General features: G+C 43.1%; 1 protein-coding gene across 4 annotated transcripts in view; it reads right to left on the reverse strand.

The window, feature by feature from the left end:
• Positions 1-24,235, reverse strand: part of CASK (calcium/calmodulin dependent serine protein kinase) — a 384,458-nt gene that overhangs the window by 261,688 nt on the left and 98,535 nt on the right. For all 4 annotated transcript variants that reach the window (XM_074995109.1, XM_074995125.1, XM_074995118.1 and 1 more), the window contains exon 2: positions 21,229-21,341. In XM_074995109.1, the coding sequence (XP_074851210.1) occupies positions 21,229-21,341 (113 nt within the window). The remainder of the gene's footprint in view (positions 1-21,228; positions 21,342-24,235) is intronic.

The raw sequence follows: 24,235 nt of genomic DNA on the forward strand, positions 1-24,235 counted from the left end.
CCACATTAGAGTGTTAACGCTAATGAACAGTGAACCATCTTGAAACAACTTAACAGAGCGTAGGGCATACTGCTCATTTAAGACCCATGGAACTTCAAGGCATAGGTCTTAGATTTGTTTATTTAATGCCAACCCTCTTCCTTGTATCCGGACAAAAATAAGGCCAAAATTAATTTGCTCCTGGAATTAGTTTGGTCAAAATAACTTTTTATTAATCCTGATTTTGGTTTATCATGGATAACATGAACATTTTATAAATGCACAGAGGCAAATAATTCCCTCATCACGTGGTTCTCTGCCTCTCATATCCCACCCTTGATCCTCAACAGCTGCTGCACATCATCTCATGGCTCAGCTCTCCAGCCAAGTCACAAAAGTCTACCCCTTTGAAAGTCTGCCATACAATACCATGCCATGCGAGGCAGTCCTTAAGTCCACCCTCACTGGGCCACTCCCTCATTGACTAGAGTGAATGGCCCCAAAGTAGTCTTCAAATTTACTGCCCTGATTATGCCACTCACTCAGTGGCTGGTAGGTAAACGTATGCCTTTCCTCTGGCTTCCTGCCCAGGGCCCTATCTCCAGCAACCAGGCAATTATTATCACAAACCTTCCTATTACTCCCTTAAACTACTTCATCCCTGGCCTATTCCAGGCTCACATTCTCCGTGCTTCCAGCTAACCCCTTTATCTCCCGAGTCTGTTAAACTATTCCTCTTGGGTTCAAACCTCCTGCTCTCCTTTGTCCCCTCTCTGCTACCAACTCCCTGGCTTTATACAAGCTCCTCCACAGATGAGCTTCTCTTGATCAGAGTTCCTCTCAGCATAAAATTTCCTCAGATTCACAGTTTCACGGATTAATTGGCCCATCTGGCCCACGTTACTAGCTTGACCAGAAGCATGGGGAGGACACCCCACCACACTCAATGCAGAGGCAGCACTAGACTGGAATCATGCTGTCTCCTGATGCTGTGTTTATATTTTTCCTTAACAGTCTTGTTGCTGTCACAATTTGTTTAAAAAAGGATTATCTTGAATAAGTAGTGCAATATTGAGAATGCTGAGCGCTGGTATCACAATTAGGAAAATTCATGTTTTCTGTAGTTTCATAGAATTGGAGCCCCCCTTCAGGGGTTTAGTTAAATTCAGTGTTTGTGCTGTCATTACCCTTCAGTTACTCAGTAGCTTTGTGCATTGGCCTTGGTAGCATCTTCCAATCACGTATGCAGTTGACTAATACACATGCATCATCAGCAAGATAATAATTACTTTATTCTGAGAAACTCTCAAACCACTATTGAAGTAAAACTGCATAGTTTAGCCCATTTTCTGAGATTCTGCTTTAGTTCCATTACAGAAAACTGACAACCAGGACTGGTGGCTGTAAACAAACTTTAAAAGGGACCACGAGAAACTTTGCCACACCCATGATAAGCGGGTATCTGGCGAACTAAAATCATGCTGGACTACGGATGTTGCCAGATGAGAGTGATGGATCAGAGAGGTTCAGCCTGTACCATTTACTCTGTATTTCCAATTTGCAGTTAAAGACTCCTATCAAGTATTTCATACAAAGCACGAATCACAATAATTAACATTTACATGTCTTGTAAAAAGCATAAAACAAGAGCAGAGAATATTAAAACAAGAGGAGAAGTAACTTGTATATTACCTGGAGTTCAGATTTTTTGTCCTTATGGATGCTGCAATTAAGTTGTGCACATACCCATTTGCTTTTGTTTGGAGACCTTTAGGAGCAATGCCTGTGCAGTCTGCACCACGTCCTATACAACCTCATGCTTTTATGCAAGGGCAGATAGAGAAGAGAAGATTTACCACTGTTCCAGTTCTTTCTTAACCACAAAATCTTACAAGAATCCAAGTTTCAGAAGTACAGGGGAAGAGGACAGGCAGTGAAGCAATCAAAGAAAAAAAAAAATCTGGAAGACCTCCAGTTAATGAACAAGTAATCTACCTCTTCTTCGAATAGCTCAACCTAAAGGTGCACTTCCTATGACTTCTCAGCAGTGCCCAAAACTATGGGTCGAGGTAATGAGGAGACAGAACTACTACTGACTGAAGAAAAGCTATCTGAAGGGCTACATCTGCGCTGGAAGCACACATACTAAAACAGTGCTAGGGAAAAGTACCACTTAAGAAATGTCCATTAAAAGATTTTAAAGCACACAACAGAAATGGATTGTGCCGAGGGATATTAAAATGTTTATCTGATTAATTGTTTTAACTTAGGGACCACCATATCTGATTAATTGTTTTAACTTAGGGCCCACCACCCAGACCACGGGTTGCACTGTGCCCTCCATGGCCAGGGCTGCTCAGGCCCAGCACAGCCGGCCACTACCAGAGTTTCCTGGCAGTATCTGATTAACTAAGCATACCAGTAAGCCTCATTCTTACTGGTATGCTTATCTGTTAACCGTTTTAACATCCCTAACTGTGCCCTAGTGAAATGGATAGGTCACCCTTCCTTGAAGTTAAGGGGTGCATTCTAGAGGCTTTGTAATAACCCAAAATGTAATAAAACCCATTTTAATTGACTTTGGATATAGACACTGGGGTCCTGTTTGTTCTATCGACAAAAGAGATGAAAAATTCTTAAAAGGGGTTGTGAGAGCTGAATGCTTTCAGGATAGAAAACATGCTCTTCTCAAGTCCAGTGTTAAGAGTATCTTCTTTTAAAGCATCAGTTTGGGGTAAAAGATTGACAACTAAATTTCTTGGCTGTTCAGTGAGACTTTGGGCAGGAGGAGAGGATTGGGATGTACAGTCACCTTGATCCAGAAAAATATCCTGTAGGGGATATCTGCCATAGCTCCTCACCGCCCCTCGCCCCCCGCCCACAGCTCCTACCCTTTTGAAGGATAACTGGAAGCAAAAACAGCTTTTTATTGGCCATGTGTGGTTTCAACAAACCAATCAGAAACAGCCTAAAGGCCAAACACAGAAAGTAGGCAGGAGTTTGGTCAGAATCTTAATAAACTCTGAAGTTATTGGGAGTGTGAATGCTGAAACCCCTCAACAAAAAGCTGTAGTACCAACCAGGTGACTGTTGATAGAGCTCAGTGACAAACCCAGGGTTTTTTAAACTTGGCAGGTATTCTAGTATGTAAGTGAAGTTTGATTCAAAGAGAGATAATATCTGATGAGTGCAACAGTAACGGAATTTCTTTCACTTTGGCAAGGCAAATCTTGCTCAGGAATGGTTTCTTAACATTCATTAGCATGTTTTATACTCAGAGACCAATTCATTTCTACACTTCAGAGCTATCACGGAGTCAGGCCTTGAGATATAACATGGAAAAACTGGGGTGAGTTATTGTCCCCAATTCCTGAGTCAGTAGAATTGCTGTCAGAAGCAGGTGAATCAGGGCCACGAGATGCTTCAACTGATTACCACCTTCTCTTGCTTTAGGTTCAAGAACTTCATGTGCAACAGTGTTGGGAGACAAGCACATATGAGTTAGAGACCAAAGAGTGAAGGTGTCTCCTGAAGAGCTGCAGGCAGAATCCTTTCCTCAAGCTAAACCACAGATATTTTGTGTTTGACAGTTTTGTGAAAAGATCTTTTCAGAGGAAGCATGTGGTGAGAAACATCTTTCATAGGATAGAATATTATCTGCTTAGGTGTCTGCAAATCTTGTAGATATGCTGCTGCCATGTAAATTCGGTGTATTATTCACCAGTCCCAAAATTCTTTTATTTCTGCACACAAGGATTGGCATATCACTGCTCCTAGACAGTTTATACAATACATAGCTGCTGTGTCATAACTATGAGAGTGATCCTTGATATTAGGTAGACTGTTACTACATGTGTACTGAACTGCTTAGAGCTTGAGTAGATTGATGCGAAGAGCAGATTCCTGAGTCTATCTGCTTTGTGCTGTGTGGTTCTGGAGATGAGTGCCTCAGCCTACGTTGGAGGAATCTGTGGCAATAGATCCAAGAACTGGACTTCCATGAAAACCTTGTGGGGACCTTTTCACCAACTGAAAGACTGAAAACCTCTGAGGGAATCACACCCACTTGGACTGCTTGTGGATGTTGGGAATGTATTTGATTCTGGGATGGACGCAAGAGCAATAAGGAATGAACTCTAGTATGAGGTACTGGAGCAGTGCACAAACAAGGGGAAGAGAGGTGTTCTTTTGGCAAACTTGCCTGTGAGGCCCAATCTGGTAAGTGTGATCAGAGCTCACTACTGGATCCAGTTTCCAGCATGCTGGCTCCTCTGAATCCTATTACATAGTGGCTACCAACTCCCCACTCGTTGAGTAAGGAGCCTACACACTTAAATGAGGCTTACTGAATCCTAGTATCTGCCTGTGCTGTTTTGAGATAATTGCTGCCACTGACTTTACATACCTCTTGTTGGTTTCTACACTGGCTCACAAAATGGGATAAGGTGTTTGTTTTATTGGCTAAAATCATACAGCCTAATTATATGTTAATCTTTAATTAGTAATTGTGAATGTTACAATAGTGCGTGTTCTGAAAAATAAATTAAAACAAACAGACAGCGTCTTCTGAAACTTTGCATGTACCACAATCCATCACAAACACATTTTTCCAAACCAAGCCACAGCACAGAGTGTCATGGAGACACCCACACTCGAAACACTGGCATCAACTAGACGTGGTCATCACTAGACGTGGTAACCTCAAAAACGTCCTTCTGACACGCAGCTATCATAGTGCCAACTATGATACAGATCACTCACCAGTTTGCTCCAAACTCAAGGTGAGACCCAAGAAGCTGTACCACTCTAAACCAACTGGAAGGCCCCTCATTGATGCCAGAAAGACACCAAGCTCAGAGAGACCCTCAAGGAGAATCTGCGCAGCAGCCCTGGGGGTGCCAATGTGACATCCAGATGGCAGCATCTGAGGGATACAATTTACAACACGGCCTTGTCGGTGTTTGGAAAAAGAACTAGAAACAAATGACTGGTTCGAAGCTAACTCCGATGAGATGATTCCAGAAATCGAAAAGAAGCGCATTGCACTCCTGGAGTACAAACGCTCACCGAACCAAAGTACCCTGCAAGCACTCAGACCAGCCAGAAAAAACTGCTGAAAGCTAAAACTAAGGTGCGGGAAGTCCTCAGAGATATGCTGTTCGAAGATGATGCTGCTGTAGTGTCACACACAGAAGACCAGCTTCAGAAACTGCTGGATCAGTTCTCCAAAGCATGCAAGGACTTCCGGCTTTCCATCAGCCTAAAGAAGAAAAATGTACTTGCTCAGGACGTTGCTGAACCTCCATCAATCAGCTAGCTGACAACTATACATTAGAGGATGTCAACGAGTTCGTTTACCTTGGGTCCACCATCACTGACACCCTGTCATTGGAGACAGAGCTAAATAGAAGGATCGGAAAAGCAGCCACAACTCTGTCCAGACTCAGCAAGAGTGTGTGGAATAACATCAGGTTGTACACCCACACCAAAATGCAAGTCTACAGAGCCTGCATCCTCAGCACCCTCCTTTACGGCGAGTCTTGGACACTGTACGCCCGCCAGGAAAAGAGGCTGAACGTCTTCCACTTGCACTGCCTCAGCCGCATCCTTGGAATATCGTGGAAGGACAGAGTGTCCAACACCGCTGTCCTTGAGCAAGCTGGAATCCCAACCACGCACACCCTCCTCAGGCAGCGGCAGCTCCGCTGGCTTGGCCACGTCCACAGGATGAATGATGGAAGGATCCCAAAAAGACATCCTGTATGGCGAGCTAGCCTCTGGCAAAAGACCTCCCGGACGCCCCCAACTGTACTACGAAGATGTTTGCAAGAGGGACCTCAGGGAGGTTGACATCGAGCTGGACAGCTGGGAGGAGCTGGCAGACGACCGCAGCAGATGGAGGCAGGAACTACACAAGGGCCTTCAGAAGGGTGAGATGAGGATCAGACAGCTAGCAGAGGAGAAGCAAACCCACAGAAAGCACAGTAAGGACATGCCAGACACCCATTACACATGCAACAGATGCAGCAAGGACCGTCACTCTCGTGTGGGCCTTCACAGTCACAGTCGACACTGCAAATGATGATCCCAAATGGAACTACAAAGGGCGCGATCCACAGTCTACGTAGACTGAAGGATGCCTACTGTGTGTTCTGAAAGAACACAGTAAAGTACTATGTAGAAAATTACTACACCTTATCTTGTATTCCCTGAACTATTTACTGTAGCATAATATACACTCATCCCTCGTTAAACAAGTAATTTACTAATGAGAACTCGCTTAAACGAGGCACTCCCTTTCTTATCTTTGTTCACTCTGAGTGAATTCCCCCACTAATATGAGCATTACCCCCGCCCCGTGGCTCCAACCTCCACAGCCTGACTCCCCCGGCTGGCCCCCCACCCCAGCTTGACCCCCACCCACCCGGCAGCCCCCCAGCCCCTCCCCGCAGCAGCTTGACCCCCTGCTGCCAGCCTCAACCTGTAGCTGCCTTAACCCCCGAAACCAGCCAGCAGACTGGCCCTGTAGCAGCCTGACCCCACCCCCCCACCGGCCCTGCAGCAGCCTGACTCCACTTTCCTCACAATCAATTACACATGTACACAATGGCAAATGTCAGTCTAGAAAGGAGTACTGGAGAAAGGGATCTGAGAATCAAAGTGGACTACAAGTTAACGATGAGTGAGCAGTTTGACACTTGCCCCCCACCCCAAAAAAAAGTGCAAATAGCATTCTAGGATGTATGGGCAGGAATGTTGTAAGCATAATTATCATTAGGCTTACTGCTCACAGTTAAGAAGTGGGGGCTGGAGTAGCCCCCCAGCCCCCTCTCCCCTCTCACATTTAATCTGTTAACTGGCTAAACTTAACGTTGAACCAGTTTAGGGATGTTAAACAGATGGGGCTTACAATATGGGGAAACTTGGAAATGGCAGAGGTGCTTAATGACTTCTTTGTTTCAGAGTCCACCAAGAAGTCTGATGAAGGAATGTCTAACATAGTGAATGCTAGTGGGAAGTGGGTAGGTTTAGAAGACAAAATAAAATTTAAAAAGTTAGATGTCTTCAAGCTACCAGGGCCTGATGAAAATGCATCTAGAATATTCAAGGAGATGATAGAGAAGGCATCTGAAAAGTCCTAGAAATCAGGAGAGATTCCAGATAACTGAAAAAGGGCAAATATAGTGCCCATCTATAAAAACAGAAATAAGAACAACCCAGGAAACTGCAGATACTCAAATTAACTTCTATGCCAGCAAAGATAATGAAGGGAGTGATTAAGGAACTCAGGGTTGTGAGCTCAATCCTTGAGGGGGTCATTTAGGGGTCTGGAGCAAATAGGAAAAAAAAAAAGGGGTGTGTGCGCTTTGTCCTGCCAAGAGGGCAGGACCGGATGACCTCTCAAGGTCCCTTTCAGCTCTGTGAGATGTGCGTGTGTGTCTGTGTGTGTGAATTCATCCGCAAACATCTGAATGAAAATAAGGAGACGGGTAACAGCCAGCATGGGTTTGTAAATAAATCATATCAAACCAGTCTGAAAGCTCTCTTTGACAGGATAACAAATCTTGTGGGTAAGGGAGAAGTGGTGGATGCGGTATAGCTAGACTTTAGTACGGCATTTAATATGGTCTCACAGGATCTCATCAATAAACTAGGCAAATACAACTTAGATGGTGCTACTATAAGGTGGGTGCATAACTGGCTCAATAATCATTCCGAGATATTAGTTATTAACAGTTCACAATCATGCTTGAAAGGCATAACAAATGGGGTTCTGCAGGGGTCTGTTTTTGGACTGGTTCTCTTCAATATCAATATCTTCATCAATGATCTAGACACTGACATACAGGGTAAGCTTGTGAAGTTTGCAGATACCAGGCTGGGAAGGGTTGCAACTGCTTTGGAGGAGAGGGTCATAGTTCAAAATGATCTAGACAAACTAGAGAAATGGGCTGAGGTAAATAGGATGGAGTTTAATCAGGACAAATGCAAAGTACTCCACATAGGAAGGGACAATCAGCTTCATACATGCAGCATGGGACGTGACTGTCTAGGAGGGAGTATTGCAAAAAGGGATCTAGGGGTTATGGTGGACCACAAGCTAAATATGAGCAACAATGTGATGCTGTTGTAAAAAAACACCAACATGATTCTGGGATGCAGTGACAGTACTGTTGTGAGCAAGACAAGTCATACTTCCGGTCTATCCAGTGCTCATTAGGTCTCAGTTGGAGAAATGTGGTGCCCAGAATTGGGCACAATACATGAAAGATGTGGAGAAATTGGAAAAGGCCCAGAGAAGAGCAACAAGAATGATTAAAAAATTTAGAGAACATGAGCTATGAGGGAAGACTGAAAGAACTGGGCTTGTTTAGTTCAGAAAAAGAGAAGACTTAGAGGGGACATGATAGCAGTTTTCAAGTATCTAAAAGATGTTCACAAGGAGGAGGAAGAAACACTGTTCTCTTTGGCCTCTGAGGCTAGGACAGGACAAGAAGCAATGGGTTTAAACTGCAGCAAGGGAGGTTCAGGTCGGACATTAGGAAAAATCTTCCTAACTGTCAGGATGTTAAACACTGGAATACATTGCCTAGGAAGAATGTAGAATCTCCATCACTGGAGATATTTAAGAGCAGGCTAGACAGCCATTTATCAGGAATGCTCTTGAGGGTACTTGGTCCTGCCATGAGGGCAGAGGACTGCATTCAATGACCTCTCGAGGTCCCTTCCAGTTCTAGTGTTCTATGATTCTATTCCAAGTATTTGGTTAAGTGGTGAAGGGCCACATTCTTTTGTGATATTAATGGAGGAGGTTTGGGGTCTATGATAGAGGTTGGGTGAAGAAGGGATCTCAGAGTAAGGGACTGGGATGCAGGTGGGTGTGGGGTCTGGGAGGGAGTTAGGGTAAAGGAAGGGCTCATGAGCTGAGGCAGATGATTGGAGTGCAGGGTCAAGGTGCAAGAGCGTATAATGAGAAGGGATGTAGGAAGGAGTAGAGGTGTGGGAGGGTGTTGTGACCTGGGGTAAAGGATTGAGGTGCAGGATCTGTGGGGGTTAGGTGAAGCAGCAGGAGTGCACAGGGTTTGGGTTATGTGGGGGTAGGGAAGCAGGAGGAAGAGAAGAGGGTTTGGGGACAGTGCCAGGAACAGGCTGTGGCTGGGACACACTTATCTATATGACTACTTCCCAGCAACTCAGCTGCTAGCGGTGGGGGGTCATGTGGTTCTCTGAGCATAGGGTGGCAGGCAGGGCTCCAGAAGAGGCTTTGTGCACTGCCCCCACCCCCAACATAATCTGGCAGCTCCCATTGGCCAGTTGTCAGCCAATGGGAACTGTCAGGTTGTGCTGGGGGCAGGAGCAGTACCAAAGCCTAAGCCTCTTCCACACCCTCCCAGGCTTGTAGCAACAATTAGAGAAGCACATGGCCTTGCAAATAGCCAGTCTGAGTGGTGAGCAGAGGTGGGGTAGGCAGGTAGCCTGCCTGGGGCTCCTGTTGAGCCATGTGCCAGATCTGGTCTGCAGGCCATATTTTGCTGACTTGTATCAGAGTAGCTGAAGCCTGACCTACACTAGCACTTCCAATGGTAGCACTGAACTGATGGGATCAACACCAAGAAATGAAGGAAGATCTGATTAAGATTAAGCCTTAGACTAAGATCTTTTATTGCACTGACAAGAAAATCAAACTCATGCATGCCTTTGTTCCCTAAAATTCCTAATGCATTTGTGCTACAAAATGAAAAGAAAACCCTATGCAGCAGTAAAACTGACATGGCACAAACAGAAATGATAAATACCTTGTCAAATTCCACATATGTAAGAGTTTCTGATATGGAGACATAGGATTATTGTACAAAACTGTTCAGGTTCAATACATTTTTCTTCCAAATGGTGTACTATGAAAAGCAGATCTGGTAAAGCAGTAAATCTGGTGTGATTTTTAATACAGTTTACTCTGAAGAAAAGACTGGAGTAAGTTTTCTTCATAATCTTTTGAAAAACAGAAGGAAAAGAATAGAAGAAACCTTTTCTTAATTAGGCCTCCTTATACAAAAATAAAATACGGCTTCAAAGATAACTTATGACTCACCCCGTGATACAAATAACGAAAGGCCGAATTACTGAGTGGTGAATCTTTACTAAGAACTAATCAAAGCCGTTCACATAAGTTAGATGGACAATTAAGTAGCCTGATTAATTCAATTCCAACCAGAGAGGCAGCAAAAAAAAAAAAAAAAGCTACTTTAAGGTAATTTATCACAGGAAACAGAATAAAAATAAGGATATTAAATAAAGAAAATCAGTTTCTAAATCACACAGTCTTGAAATCTGATCAAATGAAATGGGGGAAATGAGAGACATTAGTGACCTTGGCAGAAAAAGCAAAACAAAACAAACAACTAGGGCCAACCTGCATGTTTTCTTTTAATAAAATAGTTACTGGATTTCTTGATCTAGACATCCTATCGTCCCAGTGTACTTCATAGGATACAGCTCTCGGTAAATATTTTTGATACTGGAAGGTCAGTACTCCAGCTGGGTGGAATATTACCGCAGTTTTTATGTGAAGATTCATCAAAACTGAAAAGTGCCAACAAAGTTTCAATGGAACTCTTATAGTTTGATTAGCACATCCTGGGTGCTAACCTTTTAGTACAAGTAATTTCCATCAGAATTCACATTGTATTACATATTAGATTCAAAATGTCAAGTATGTGCTTATTAAAACAAAAGATATAAATTGGTCATCAGTTTTTTCCTCCTAGAGGAAAATATTTCTCATTCCCAACTTCTGCTTTATCTGATACTTAACAATCAATTTCCCTTCTAATGGCCAATCGGTGATGGGAGATGCTAAATCACCTGAATTATTGTTATTTTAATTATGCAGTTTGGGTTTTCTGGGCATCTTGCTCCTGCCGCTTCCTTTTCCAAGACATCCGGATTTCAGCTATAATCATGAAAAGTAGTCATCTGTACACATCATGCATTTTTGCACCTCTTTAGGCTTTTCACATGTAAAAGTTATACATGGAATATTCTAAGAAAAAAATTAAGTGATCCGAGTGTAGTTATTGGTATATAAATGTCAGGGAAAGTATGATGGCAATTTCACCGCTTTTCCCATTCCCACATTCAGAATAATTCTCTTTCTTCAGGTTCTTTACATTATCTATAGTGACCCAAGAACGGTACAACACATCTGGTGGAGATACTCTATGCTGACACAAGAGCAAGTGGCACAAACTGTGCATACTAGTGCTTACGCTAGTGTAAATTATGTCACTCTGGGGTGGCAACATGTCCTTTAGCTCCTAGGTGGACATGCAGCCAAGCAGTGCTGCACGCTGCCTCTGCCCACAGGCACCAGCCCTGCTACTCCCAATGTCCAGGGTTCCCAGCCAATGGGAACTTTGGGGCCAGCCCTCAGGGTGGTGGGCAATGCATGGAGCCATTGTGGCTGTTCCTCCACCTAGGAGCTTCTAGGGAAGTGGCCCTACATCAACTGGACTTTCAAAGCTCCAGCCACTGATGCAGATCAGAGCTGTCAGACTCCCTTTACAACCAGCCATGCCCAGTCCTACTGACACCTCGTTACTCAAGGACACAGCCAATAGCCTGCACCCCCATCCAAAGCCCTCATCCCTTCCCACCACCAAACCTCCTGGCCCAGCCCAGTGAAAATAAGTGAGTGATGGTGGTGGAGATTGAGTGAAAGAGGGAGAAGAGATGAAGTAAGTTGGGGTGGGACCTCAGGGAAAGGGTGGGGCAGAAGAGGATACATGTATTTGCTTTTGTACAGTTAGAAAGTAATAAAACACACCAGCAGTTATGTAGCACTTTAAAGACTAACAAAATAATTTATTAGGTGGTGAGCCTTTGTGGAGCAGATCTGGAAATCTAACATTTTGAGCACAGCACTGACAGTTTTATAATACAGAGATCTAAAAAAAAATTAAAATAAAAATTGACAAATGGCCCCACAGTGTGCTAACGTTTTTATGGCTGACTTAGAACAATGTTTCCTCAGCTCCCATACCCTAACACCTCTCCTTTACTTACACTACACCAGTGATATCTTTATCATTTGGACCCATGGTAGAGAGACTCTGGAACATTTTTACAGACAACTTGCACCCCACCATCAACTTCAGCCTTGACTACTTCACACGAGACGCACATTTCCTGGATACTGCAGTACAAATCGCTGATGGCCAGATCAATACCACTCTCTTCCAGAAATGCACTGACTGCTACACTTACCTATATGCTTCCAGATTCCATCCAGCAAACACCACATGATCCATCATTTACAGTCAAGTCCTTAGATATAATGACATCTGCTCCAATCCTATTGGCAGACACCAAAAACTTCAAGATCTCTACCAAACATTTGTAAAACTTAATTACACACCAGGAGAAGTAAAAAAAGCAGATTGACAGAGCTAGACAGATGCCGAGAAACCAACTACTTCAAGATAGGCCCAAGAAGGTCAATAACAGAATACCACTTGTCATTATCTATAGCCTGCAGCTCAAATCGCTGCAGCACATCACCCAACTCCTACAACCTATACTGGAACATGATGCTGCACGCTGAGAGGCCCTAGGTGAGAGGCCTGTTCTCTCCTATAGACAATCACCTAACCTCAGGAAAATTCTCACTAGCAACCACAGGCCACACCCCAGTAATACGAATCCTGGAATTTATCCTTGCAACTTTGTCCCTATATTTATTCTGGAGATATCATCACCGGGCCTAACAATGCTAATTACAAGATCAGGGGCTCACTCTCCCGTGCCTCAACCAATGTTATATGTGTCATCATGTGCCAGCAATGCCCCTCTGCTATGTACATCAGACAAACTGGAAAATCACTTTGCCAGAGAATGAATGGACACAGAGCAGGACATTAGGAATCTGATACACATAAACCTATCAGTGAGCATTACAATGGAGTGGGCCATTCTGTCAAAGACCTGCGAACGTGTGTGTCCTACAACAAAGAGATTTTAACAGCAGATTACAAAAGGAGACATGTGAACTGGAGTTCATGCTTAAATTTGATACAGTTTCCCTACCTTTGATATTCATATTGAATACTAACAGAGAGTAAGCCGTGCTAGTCTATACACCATCAACTTTGTTTTGATATTCATAATGATCTCAGGCAGGATACTTAGCATTTCACTCCCCTCATGCCCCTCCCTTCAGTTCTGTGTATCTGATTTGTCAGTTGCTCTTTCTTGCTTTCTTTCTTTTTTTGGATCTCTGTGTTATAAAACCATCAGTGGTGTATTGGAAATGTTGTATCTCCAAATCTGAGGAAGTGGGTCTGCCCCACAAAAGCTCATCATCTAATAGAATATTTTGTTAGTCTTTAAAGTGCTACATGACCGCTGGTTTGTTCTGTAAGGCTAACCTGGCTACCTCGCTCTTTTACTATTCAGTTAGAAAGTTGGCCATCTTAGGTAACACCAGTGCAATACATTGGAAATTGGTGAGCCTTGAAGTCATTCTTCCTACTTACCAAAGCACAAATCCTTACAGACTGGATCATAACTCCCAGAATTAGCTAGTAGGCACTCTCTCAGTCTCAACTTCTGTATGCAGAGTCAAAAGCTTTGCCTCTTCTAAACTGCCCTGCATAGGGCTAATGATTTTCAGCACTTTACAGCTACAAAAGCTAGGTGTTTCTGATCATTCCCAACAACAGTAGCATCATCAACTGCAAACTTACATGAGAACTACAACCGCTTACATGATCACTAGACCCCTAACAACGAACACTTCTCTGTTTAAAAAGGAGAGGGGAAAAAAAGAGTTGAGTAGCAAAAATCTTTGTTACCATGGAGTTAATGTTGTAGCATGTTCCCTTCCAGAACACTCAGTTCAGAACACCTCAAACTTCTCCAAATTCCCCTGTAAATACTGTTACACTAAATATCCAGTCAGCCTTTACTGTGCTCTTTATGAGTGACACCCCAAACCACTTAACTCAGAGTTCACATTTGCACAATAAGACAAGTGTTACCTGCATTTACTTTATGCTCAAATAATGAGCCTACATCTCAAATATACCATATTTGTAAAATGTAAATATATGTACTGAAATGATGCCTCAACAATCCAAAACACCACCACACATGGGAGATTCAGACACAGATATTCTGACATCACATCAGAACACAAACTCCTCAACTTATCTCCAGAGCTCCTTCCATCAAAATCACAGTTCTTCCAAGCTGTTCCATTTTATTAATGCACAATTAATACAGCTACAACTAGCACAATGAAGGAAACTCGAGTCCATGCAGCTAATTCCCAGTCAGTACTGTCAGTTCCATGCAGGTAGCATTAAGCATACGTTGGCTTTTCCTAAACGCTGTATTTCCTGGCTGCAAAAGCTTGACCTTTGCTGAAATCAACATTCTGGAAGGGCAAGAGCTATCATTATCCTTAAGGCACACTAATGAAGGATTTTGGGGTTGGGTTTTTGTTTTTGCCATTTTATAACTTTCTAAATGGTATTTTGTCACATTTCAATTTCTACTTTAATAAAATGGAGAAAAACATTAGATTCAAAATTACTTCACATACTTTTATCTTCCCCAACACAAATTCTAATTAATGATTAAATTTCATTTTATTCTAAAAATGCTATTTTCTGAAATAGAATATGATCGGAAAATTTTCCTTTTTAAACACTTGATCCACTTTCCATTAAAGGCAGACAGTGGAAAATTACAATTGCTTTCAACATAAAATGGACTGGACCTCTGAAACAAACAAACAAATCTATGAGGACACATGCACAATACTGTCTTTCAAACAGCCAAATTTCACAGACACCGTTATGATGAGAACTGTCAATACTCAGGAAAACGATGCAAAATATATGTCATACATACACTGATTTCTCCTGACAACTGGCTAAAAAAATCTAGTACCATAAACTTTAAAATCCTTACTTGAATAAGGAAGCTTGATGTTGCACAACTGCTGTAACAGAGAATGCTTACATTATACTGAGCACGGCGCATGACTGGAAAAGAAGAGAAGGAAGAATGCGAGAGAAGGTGTGATTCAAGACATAAAAAGAAAGGCATAGTAAGAGTTTCACAATATAAAGGGAAAGTATGAGAAATAGAAAGAATATTTCTCACATTTCTATTTGTTAACAATTGAGAGTCTTACTATTTACCACGTACCTGAAGTTACATGGATTATTTTGGTATTCTTACTAGATGTTCAAAGATTTTGCTAGGTTAATAAAAATCATTAATTTTTCACATAGCTTTCTAAAACATTCTGTCATGGAAGTAAAGGATAAACCCATTTATATAGATAACTAAAAATGTTCAAGCCCCCTTACGTCTTCTCATATACTTTTGTATATGCTCATCCCTCGTTAAATGAGTACTTTATTTACTAGTATTTGCTTAAATGAGGGATACATATACCTCCCCTAGTTCACTCAACAAGTGAGCTCCCCCCCCCCGCTAATATGAATGGAACACCCTCTCCACGGCTCCAACCCCCAGTAACCTGACCCCCACCCGCCAGCCCCAACCCACTGCAGCCAGACCCCCCGCCGGCCCCACAGCCAACCCCCCGCTGGCCCTGCACCTCAGCAGCCAGACCCCCCACCCCCCACAGCCTAAACCCCCCACGGCCCCACAGCCTGACCCCCCACCCACCAGTCCCGCAGCCCCATACCACAGCAGCATAACCAGCCCCACGGCCAGACCCCCCTGCTGACCCCGTGGCCCCATACTGGGCAGTGGTCAGCATAACTGGCCCCAGTGACAAGACTGCCCCCCTGTTGGCCCCATGCCGCACCAGCCTAACTGGCCCTGTGGACAGATGCCCCTGTCGGCCCCGTGGCAGTGGCAGAAGCAGCGTAACTGGCCCCACAGCCGGACCCCCTTGCCGGCCCCACAGCCCCAAACTGTGGCAGCCAGACTCCCCCATCAGCCCCACAGTGTAAACCCCCCATGGCCCTGCAGCTTGACCCCCCATCGGCCCTGCTGACCTGTACTGTGGCAGCATAACTGGCCCTGAGGCCATAACCCCCCTGCCCGCCCTGTACAGGGCAGCGGCAGCATAACCACCTCCCCTGTCAGACCGCCCACCCCAACGTTGGCTCCATGGCCCCGTGCCACGGCAGCCTAACCGGACAGAAGGACAGATGCCCCTGTTGGCCCTGAGGCAGCAGCAGTGTCAGCATAATTGGCCCTCCGGAACAGACCCCCAAGCCGGCCCCATGGATGGGCCCCCCCGGCCGGCCTCGCTGCCCCGTACCGCGGCAGTGGCAGCTTAACCCTCTCTGCGGACAGACACCACCCCCAACCCCACCAGCCCTGTACTCTGGCAGCCTAACCAGCTCCACAGTCAGACCCCTCTGCCAGACCCTTGGTCCACAGCCTGACCACCACCACCCTCCCTGGGCCACTGGCCCTGCTGCCCCAAAACACAGCAGCCCTCCCGCTCATGGCCCAGACTGCCCATAGCCTTTAACGCCCCCCCGACCCCCAACCCAAGGTTAACTTACCCTTCAAAAGCAGCGCCACCTGCTGCCACTCCTTGCCTAGTTAGGAGCCCTTAGGAACCAATTAGAGACTTCTACGTATATTTTAATAGAAATTTAGTGTCCCTCTTACAAGTTTTCACCTACAAGCAAAAAGATGTGAACCAATTGTGCTTGTGTGGTGAGGGATGAATGTACTGCAAAGGACAAAGCATACAAGTGACAGTAACACTGCATTAGTATATTACCTATCATGCACAATACCCAGTAGACCAGGCAGCCACTTGAACAATGACAAGGTATCAACAGACTGTATCAGAGCTGACAAATTACAACATTATGGAAACTGATAAAACACAAGTAGACAGGACTGTGAAAAGTATTGCTAAGCACCAATAAAATTCAGTCTCAGACATATTAGCTGTCAGACACCATTACAAGGCTGTAAATGAAATCCATCTTTATATTACACCAAAACAAAAAGCAGTCCTGTACCACTTTAAAGACTAACACAATAATTTATTAGGTGATGAGCTTTCGTGGGACAGACCCACTTCTTCAGATCATAGTCTTACCAGAACAGACTCAAATATATAAAGCACAGAAGTCCAAAAATTGTTATCAAGGTTGGCAAGTCAGAAGAGAAGAGGGGCAGGGGGGAGCAGGAAGTTAAGAGTTAGATAAAACATCAAAATATACAAAACAGTCCTTATAATGGGTCAGTTAATTGCAGTCCTGGTTCAAACCACATGTTAATGTGTCAAATTTGAATATGAACGTTAATTCTGAGCATTCCCTCTGTAGATGGTTGCTAAAGTCCCTTTCCAGTAGAACACAAACTCTCAGGTCTTTGATAGAATGGCCCACTCCATTAAAGTCCTGGCTGACAGGTTTGTGTATCTGGAGATTTTTGATATCTGTTCTATGTCCATTAATTCTTTGGCACAGAGTGTTTGCAGTTTGTTCTCTATACATGGTGCATGGGCATTGTTGGCACATGATGGCATATATGATGTTATCTGAGTAACAGGAGAACGTGCCCGTGATTCTGTAATTAACATGGTTAGGTGCAGTGATGTTATCTCCAGAATAGATATGCAGACAAAGGTGGCAATGGGCCTTGTTGAAAGGAAAAGTCCCAGGATTAGTATTATTGTTGTATAGCCTGTGATTGCTAGTGAGAATCCTCATGAGGTTGGGAGGTTGTCTATAGGAAAGAACAGGCCTGTCCCCTAGGGCCTACTGGAGTGTGGTATTATGATTCAGGATAGGCTGTAGGTCTTTAATGATGCATTGCAGTGGCTTGAGTTGGGGGCTGTAGGTAATAACAAGTGGTGTTCCATTAATGGCTTTTTTGGGCCTATCTTGGAGTAGCTGGTTTCTGGGTATTTGCCTGGCCCTGTTGATTTTTCTTTTTTACTTCTCCCGTTTGGTAGACAACTTGTAGTTTTCGGTCTCTATCAGTAGGATCAGAGCAAATGCAATCGTATCTCAGGGCTTGACTGTAAATGATGGATCATGTCGTGTGCAGGATGGAAGCTGGAAACATGTAGTTAAGTGTACCTGTCAGTGGGTTTCCAGTGGAGAGAGTGGTATTGATCAGGCCATCAATGATTTGTACTGTAGTGTCCAGGAAATGCCTCTCTCATGTGGTGATCTCAAGGCATAAGTTGATGGGGGGGTGCAGACTGTTAAAGTCTCCGCAGAATTTTTCTAGTCCCTTTACCAAGGGTCCAAATGATAAATATGTCATCGATGTACCATAAATAAAGGAGAGGTAATAGGGGATGGAGAGCTGAGAAATCGTTCTTCCAAGGCAGTCATAAATAAATTAGCATATTGTGGGGCCATGCGGGTGCCCATAGCACTGCCACTAATCTAGAGGTATAAGTTGTCCTCAAATCAGAAAAAATTGTCAGTGAGAACAAAGTTACAGAGGTCACACACCAGATTAACTGTGGTAACGTCAGGGACGATATTCCTGATTGCTTGTAGTCCATCTTCATGTGGAATATCAATATAGAGAGCCTCTACATCCATGGCGGCAAGGTCAGTTTTTATTGCTCCCCCCCCTTTATTTTTTGGTCCTTTGTACTTGTAAATGTCAGTCTGTATTGGAAATTAAATTGATCTGAAGAAGTGGGTCTGTCCCATGAAAGCTCATTACCAAATAAATCTTTAAAGTGCTACATTTCTGCTGCTTTGTTTTGTTAAAGTACAGACTAACACAGCTACCTCTCTGTTATTATTCATCATGGCTGGAAGAAAACAGCTATGCTGTCTGTATCTATGTACGAAGGTTTCTTGAAACAGTAAGCCCAGGAGCTGGGAACTGAGCTGTGGCCCACGGGAACAACTCAAGCCTCGTAGTCCCTTCCTCTGGTTCCAAGGAGGTTCTCACTGAGTGCTTCAGGACAAAAAATGTAAGACTGGCCTCTCTCATCTTCTGCATCTTCTTGGAGAAAAAGTGACAAATTGAGCACTTATTAGGGACAGGCCCTAATCTGTAGGGAAAAAGGTACCTTCAGTGCCCTTAATTGGACAGACCAGCTACATCAAAGAAGTGGTAAGGCTCTGAACTAAATGGATTTTATTTCAGCCAAAGCAGCAAATTCCCAGGAAGTCCCTACCAATAAACTCCCTTTATTAGTGTTATCCCCTATCTCAGGAGTATGCAAATTGGGGGGCTGAACCCCTGGGAAAGGGAGTGAAATTTTATAAGTGGGGGGGTGGATGGCAGCACAATCAGATGCTGGGTCTAAGGCTCATACAGCTCATTAAAAATGTTGAAATACATTACTCTTTATGTATGTGTATTCACATTTATATACTGATTAATAAAACTTACATTCTACATATTTTCTTACACATTCCAAAAGGATTTTTGTAAATGAACATACCTAAAATTTCCATTAGTTTGGATTACATTAGACAAGTTGGGTGGGCCCTGCTCATCGCAGGGAGGCAAAGTGGGCCCAATGTAAAATGTTTGCTCACCCCTGCCTTGACTCAGTGGTGGGCAAACTTCAGCTTGTGGACCCCAACTGCCCCCTCCCCCAACTGCCCCTTCCACACTGGGGCACTATAGCCAGGCACTTCCTAAACCTTCCCCTGCTCTCCCAGCACATTCAGAGCACCACAAACCTGCTGATTCACACTCCGTCCCCCAGTCACTGTTCATGACTGTTCAACCTCAGAGCAAGTGGGAGGTGTTGGGATGGAATGCAAATCGGACCATTTTTGGAGCTCGAAAGTGCTGGGGGAGGAGGGAGGGTGGAAGTGTGGGACTCCCGTGCCTCAATGGGTGCGAAGTGCATGGTGGGGGAGCAGAGAGGAAGTCCACCAGGTGCTGCAGCCCACTGAGATGAAGAAGGGCCACTTAATATTCTTGGTTGCCCATCACTGCCCTAGCTAGGATTTATAAAAAAAAGACATCATTTTGATCATCTCACCACATACACACAAAAAGATCAGAAAAGTTACAAAGTGGGCAGAGAAGCAAACACTGCAGGTGTTTTCACTTCACAGATAACAGGCAGGAAGAAGAAACCGAGGCTTAGCTGGGCTTGCTCTACCCTTTACATCCTTGAATGCATGTGAATGGAAGGGTGATGCTGCACAAGCACATCCAGGGACACTGCTATCCAAAATAATCCACTCCCATAGGTATGAGCATTAGAAGTGGAATATACATTGTTGACCGGGAGTCAAGAATTTGGTAGGACTATTGTAGAACTATAGGCTAACACGTCCTTATAGACCACAAAATGGAGACATTCAAAGAACATGATCATCTTCCTTGGCCGTGTGAAGAAACTGAGCTACTCATCCACCCAAATAAAGTTCCATTATTTTCAAATTTAATTCAAAAAAAAAAAAAAAAAAAGACTTGGTGGTTTGCCTTAAACCAAATGGGTACGGTAAGTATTTTGTTTTTAAAAAATTACGTAGGGATTGTCAGCACTCTTACAATATTTTATACCTTTTATATATAAACATCAGCTTTTACATAAAACTTTTGCACTGTGAATTTCTTGGCACAAATTAAAGGCTCATAAGGAATGTCTTCTTAAATCAAGACTGCTCAAAAAATATAGAGGGGGCACGCTATTAGTTTATTTCTTCCCTGTGTATCTTCTCTTACTAATCAAAAGTACTTCCTCTCTGAGGCTATGTTTGGATTGCCGAGAATTGTCAACAAGATACGCCAATTGAGCAACACATTTGTGCATATCCTGCTGACAGTTCTGTCAGGAGAGGCTTTCCCAACATTTGGCACATTCACACAGGGCCAAATGTTGGGGGAAAAAACCCTCTTCCAACACATCACTTCTTCCTCATGGAATGAGAAAGACCGGGATGTCGGCAGAAGGCTCCTGATGCGGCAGACTTCTGTCAGGAGGCCTCTAGTTTCCCAACAGAAGCCTGCAATCTAGACATAGGCTGAAAGGATTCTAGGCAGAACTAAAGTGGTCTGAGACAGCTTTCTTCCTTCCTAAATAGTGTTATAACAACTATGAAAACTACAAAAACTTGAGCAGGTTTAGCGGGATGCACTGATTTTGCAGTTTCAGGTGCAAGAAGTCTGTACTTCAGACTTATATGGAACACTGAACAACAAAAAGAATCTTAAAAGTTAGTAGTTAGATACAGGAAGTTACTTACAAAAAAACAACAGATTCACTAATGAACAGCAACAACTTAAGCCCTCCCTTACCTTCTGTACTTAAGCCAGGACTTGATGTGAATTTTGCTACATCGACAATCTTGACAGCGAACTGTTGCCCAGTTTCTCTGTTGATACATCTCCTCACAACACTGAATGGACCCCTAAAAATAAACAAAAACAGATTTTCTTGCATTAAAAGCTCCAAACTCTTCCATTTTCCTTTATGTATTTAGTTCTACAATTCCATTATTTCCTAACACATGTAAAGCATGTATCTCTCACCCACACTGCCCACAATAAAAAACATTATTGCTAACTAGAGCTCAGTGTAAATCGGATTTTAAAACGTGATTTTTCTAACTAATTTATTTCAGAGTTTTCTTGTGACGTTTACAATAGAACCCAAATAAAACTGTCATATTATAGCTAAAATTTAAGTCAGAGAGACAAAAACCTAATAAATTAATAAATAATATTGTTAGTCTTGAAGGTGCTACAGGACTGCTTGTAACCTTTAAGAGTAATTTATTTATTCATTTATTAGTCAAGAATCAAGAGGAAAAAGACTGCAAAACACCTTTATGTTTTCATTAGATAAGTTTGCTATGTAATTCCAGAATTACATGTGTAATTCCAGAATTTTGTGGAAAAAAATATAGTTTAACAGGCTCAGGGTAGCACCCACAGGGACATTCATCCTGAAGGTTAGTTACTGCAGAGAGCAAGTAACTGCCCCTTCTCCTTCAAGTGATGTCCCAGTGGTGGCACCACTTCTGGTAACTGCAGCACATCTCTCAGGAAGTTGGGAACTTAGGATCAGGCAAGAAGGTTGTGGACACCACCACTCTGGTCATTCTAATGTTGCTGCCAGACCTCGTAAAAGTGCACAGTGTCTAGCAAACATGAGTGTTCACATAGCTGTCTTGCAAATGTTGGATATGGATACATTGCATAGGAAGACAGTGGAGACAAACAGCATATGCGGAGCGTGCTCTAATAGCAGGAGGAAGTTGGCCATGCTTCAATAGGTAGCAAACCCATAGGTAGTCAGACATCTATTGGGAGAGTCTCTGGGCAGAGACTGCATTGCCCTGGAATGGCTGCAAGGTGGAGATGCATAGCTCAAATTTGTGTCCGAAAGGATTAGTTCTGCTGAGACAGAAGGACGGGGCCCTTCATATGCCTAAAACATGCATGGTACCTTTGAAGGCATTAGCATGCAGTTTGGGAAAGAATATTGATAACTGGATAGACTCATTGAAATGAAAGGAGGAGCGTACTTTCAAGAGAAATTTGGGCTAAGTTTTATCGCTGAAGAACATAGCATAAGGAAGGTCAGCCATGAGGGCTCCAAGTTCTCTTACCCTTCTGGCAGAGATAACAACTACTAGGATGACTGTTGCTATAGATAGTGCTGGTGATTCAAAAGGTTTTTGTGTAAGAGCACTGAATACAAGGTGTAGAACCCAGGGTGGTTTGGCAGTTTTATATCAGAGTACAGCAACTGGATGTTCTTCCTGAATCTTTTGGTGACTGGGTGCGCAAAGACTATGGTGATGTCCACTGTATCATGGAATGTGGTTATGGAAGCCAGAAAGATGCTGATGGAGTTAGTAAAAAGGCCGGAGAATTTTAGTTCTAGTAGGCAACCTAGAATCAGAGGAAGGGGGGAGGAAATCAGAATGGTCTGTAATGTAGTAGTGTAGACTCAACTATGGGCTTTAGAGTAGAAATGCAAGATACCAAGAGTATGCTTCCCCACAAGAGATCTTTGTGAACAACCCAAACACCTGTTACGAAAACAGGTGCACTTCGTATGGGAGAAATTGTCTCTAAAATATTTAGAATCCTGGTTTTCCAAGTCTCATCCCACAATCCAAGCAGCTAATTTCTTAGACTATTTTTATCATGCTTTAGGGAACAATGAACCAATCATTAGAAGAGTTAGGAATTTTCAACAGATAGTATAGTACTGCCAAGCTCTGTACATTATGCAGCTGTTGGAAACTAGACATCCAATTAAGGAGGACCTTTAGTTTATTCCATCTTGGGAGTTTATATGAAATATATTTTAAATGAACCAGTTTTCAGTAAAAAGAAGCAATTCATGTCTACACTTCCTTTCATCCTGACACTGGAACCATATACCTTCCTTCTCACTTATACCACCCTATTTCTGCAACTGCCTTTCCCCCATCTCGTCTTGGGTTCAGACCCTCCCTTTCAATGGATTCTTAGGATCAAATCTAAGAGATGTGTGTGTAGAAGGAATGAGCTCAAGAATGAGTCTGATCCCAACCTTTACACTACTGAGTGGACATACCCTTTGCTGGCATTCACCGAGCCTTTCAAAATGGGATTAGTGTGAAATAGCATGCAAACGTACATTTAAATTATGAACATTTAAATTTTTCAAAATCCAAATGATAACTTACTATAAATAAAATAGTGTGGGTAATAAAATATCTATAATTTAACTACATGTATATAGTTAAAATGTATCCTTTTAAATTGTACTTGTCAATTCTCTGTGTTCCAATAAATTGTCTCTGAAGACACTAAATTGTCGTCATAATTTGCCACAAGAGCAGTTCATCAACATCCAACTAAACTCTATAAGGCTGCCTGAAAATAGGTCCATAACATCTCCTCCTTTACAGAAGAGAGACTAAAGTCTCAAAACTAGTGGAATAGCCTCTAGTATCAAACAGAAAATTCCTGCAGGTGGCTGTGCATGCAAATGAGAACTGTCAACAGCAAGGAAACTGGAGCAGTGGTAAGAAAAGAACAACCTCCTTTTAGCAACACCAAGAATCATACTAATATATACCACACTCCTTCAAAAACACTCTAGCAATAGGTCTTGGCTGCTGCTTGCACTACTAGTTGCAGCAATCTGGTGTGTTTTTTTTAATATTGTATTTGAATCTAGTCATTTTATTAGTAATAGTATTATCATAGCATTCAACACGCCAGTCATGGACCAGCACCACTTTGTGACAAGTACTGTAAAAAAAAACCAAAAAAACAAAAAGGTCCTGCCTAAAACGACAAG

Source organism: Carettochelys insculpta, chromosome 1, assembly GCF_033958435.1.
Source record: "Carettochelys insculpta isolate YL-2023 chromosome 1, ASM3395843v1, whole genome shotgun sequence".
Classification (NCBI taxonomy): domain Eukaryota; kingdom Metazoa; phylum Chordata; order Testudines; family Carettochelyidae; genus Carettochelys; species Carettochelys insculpta.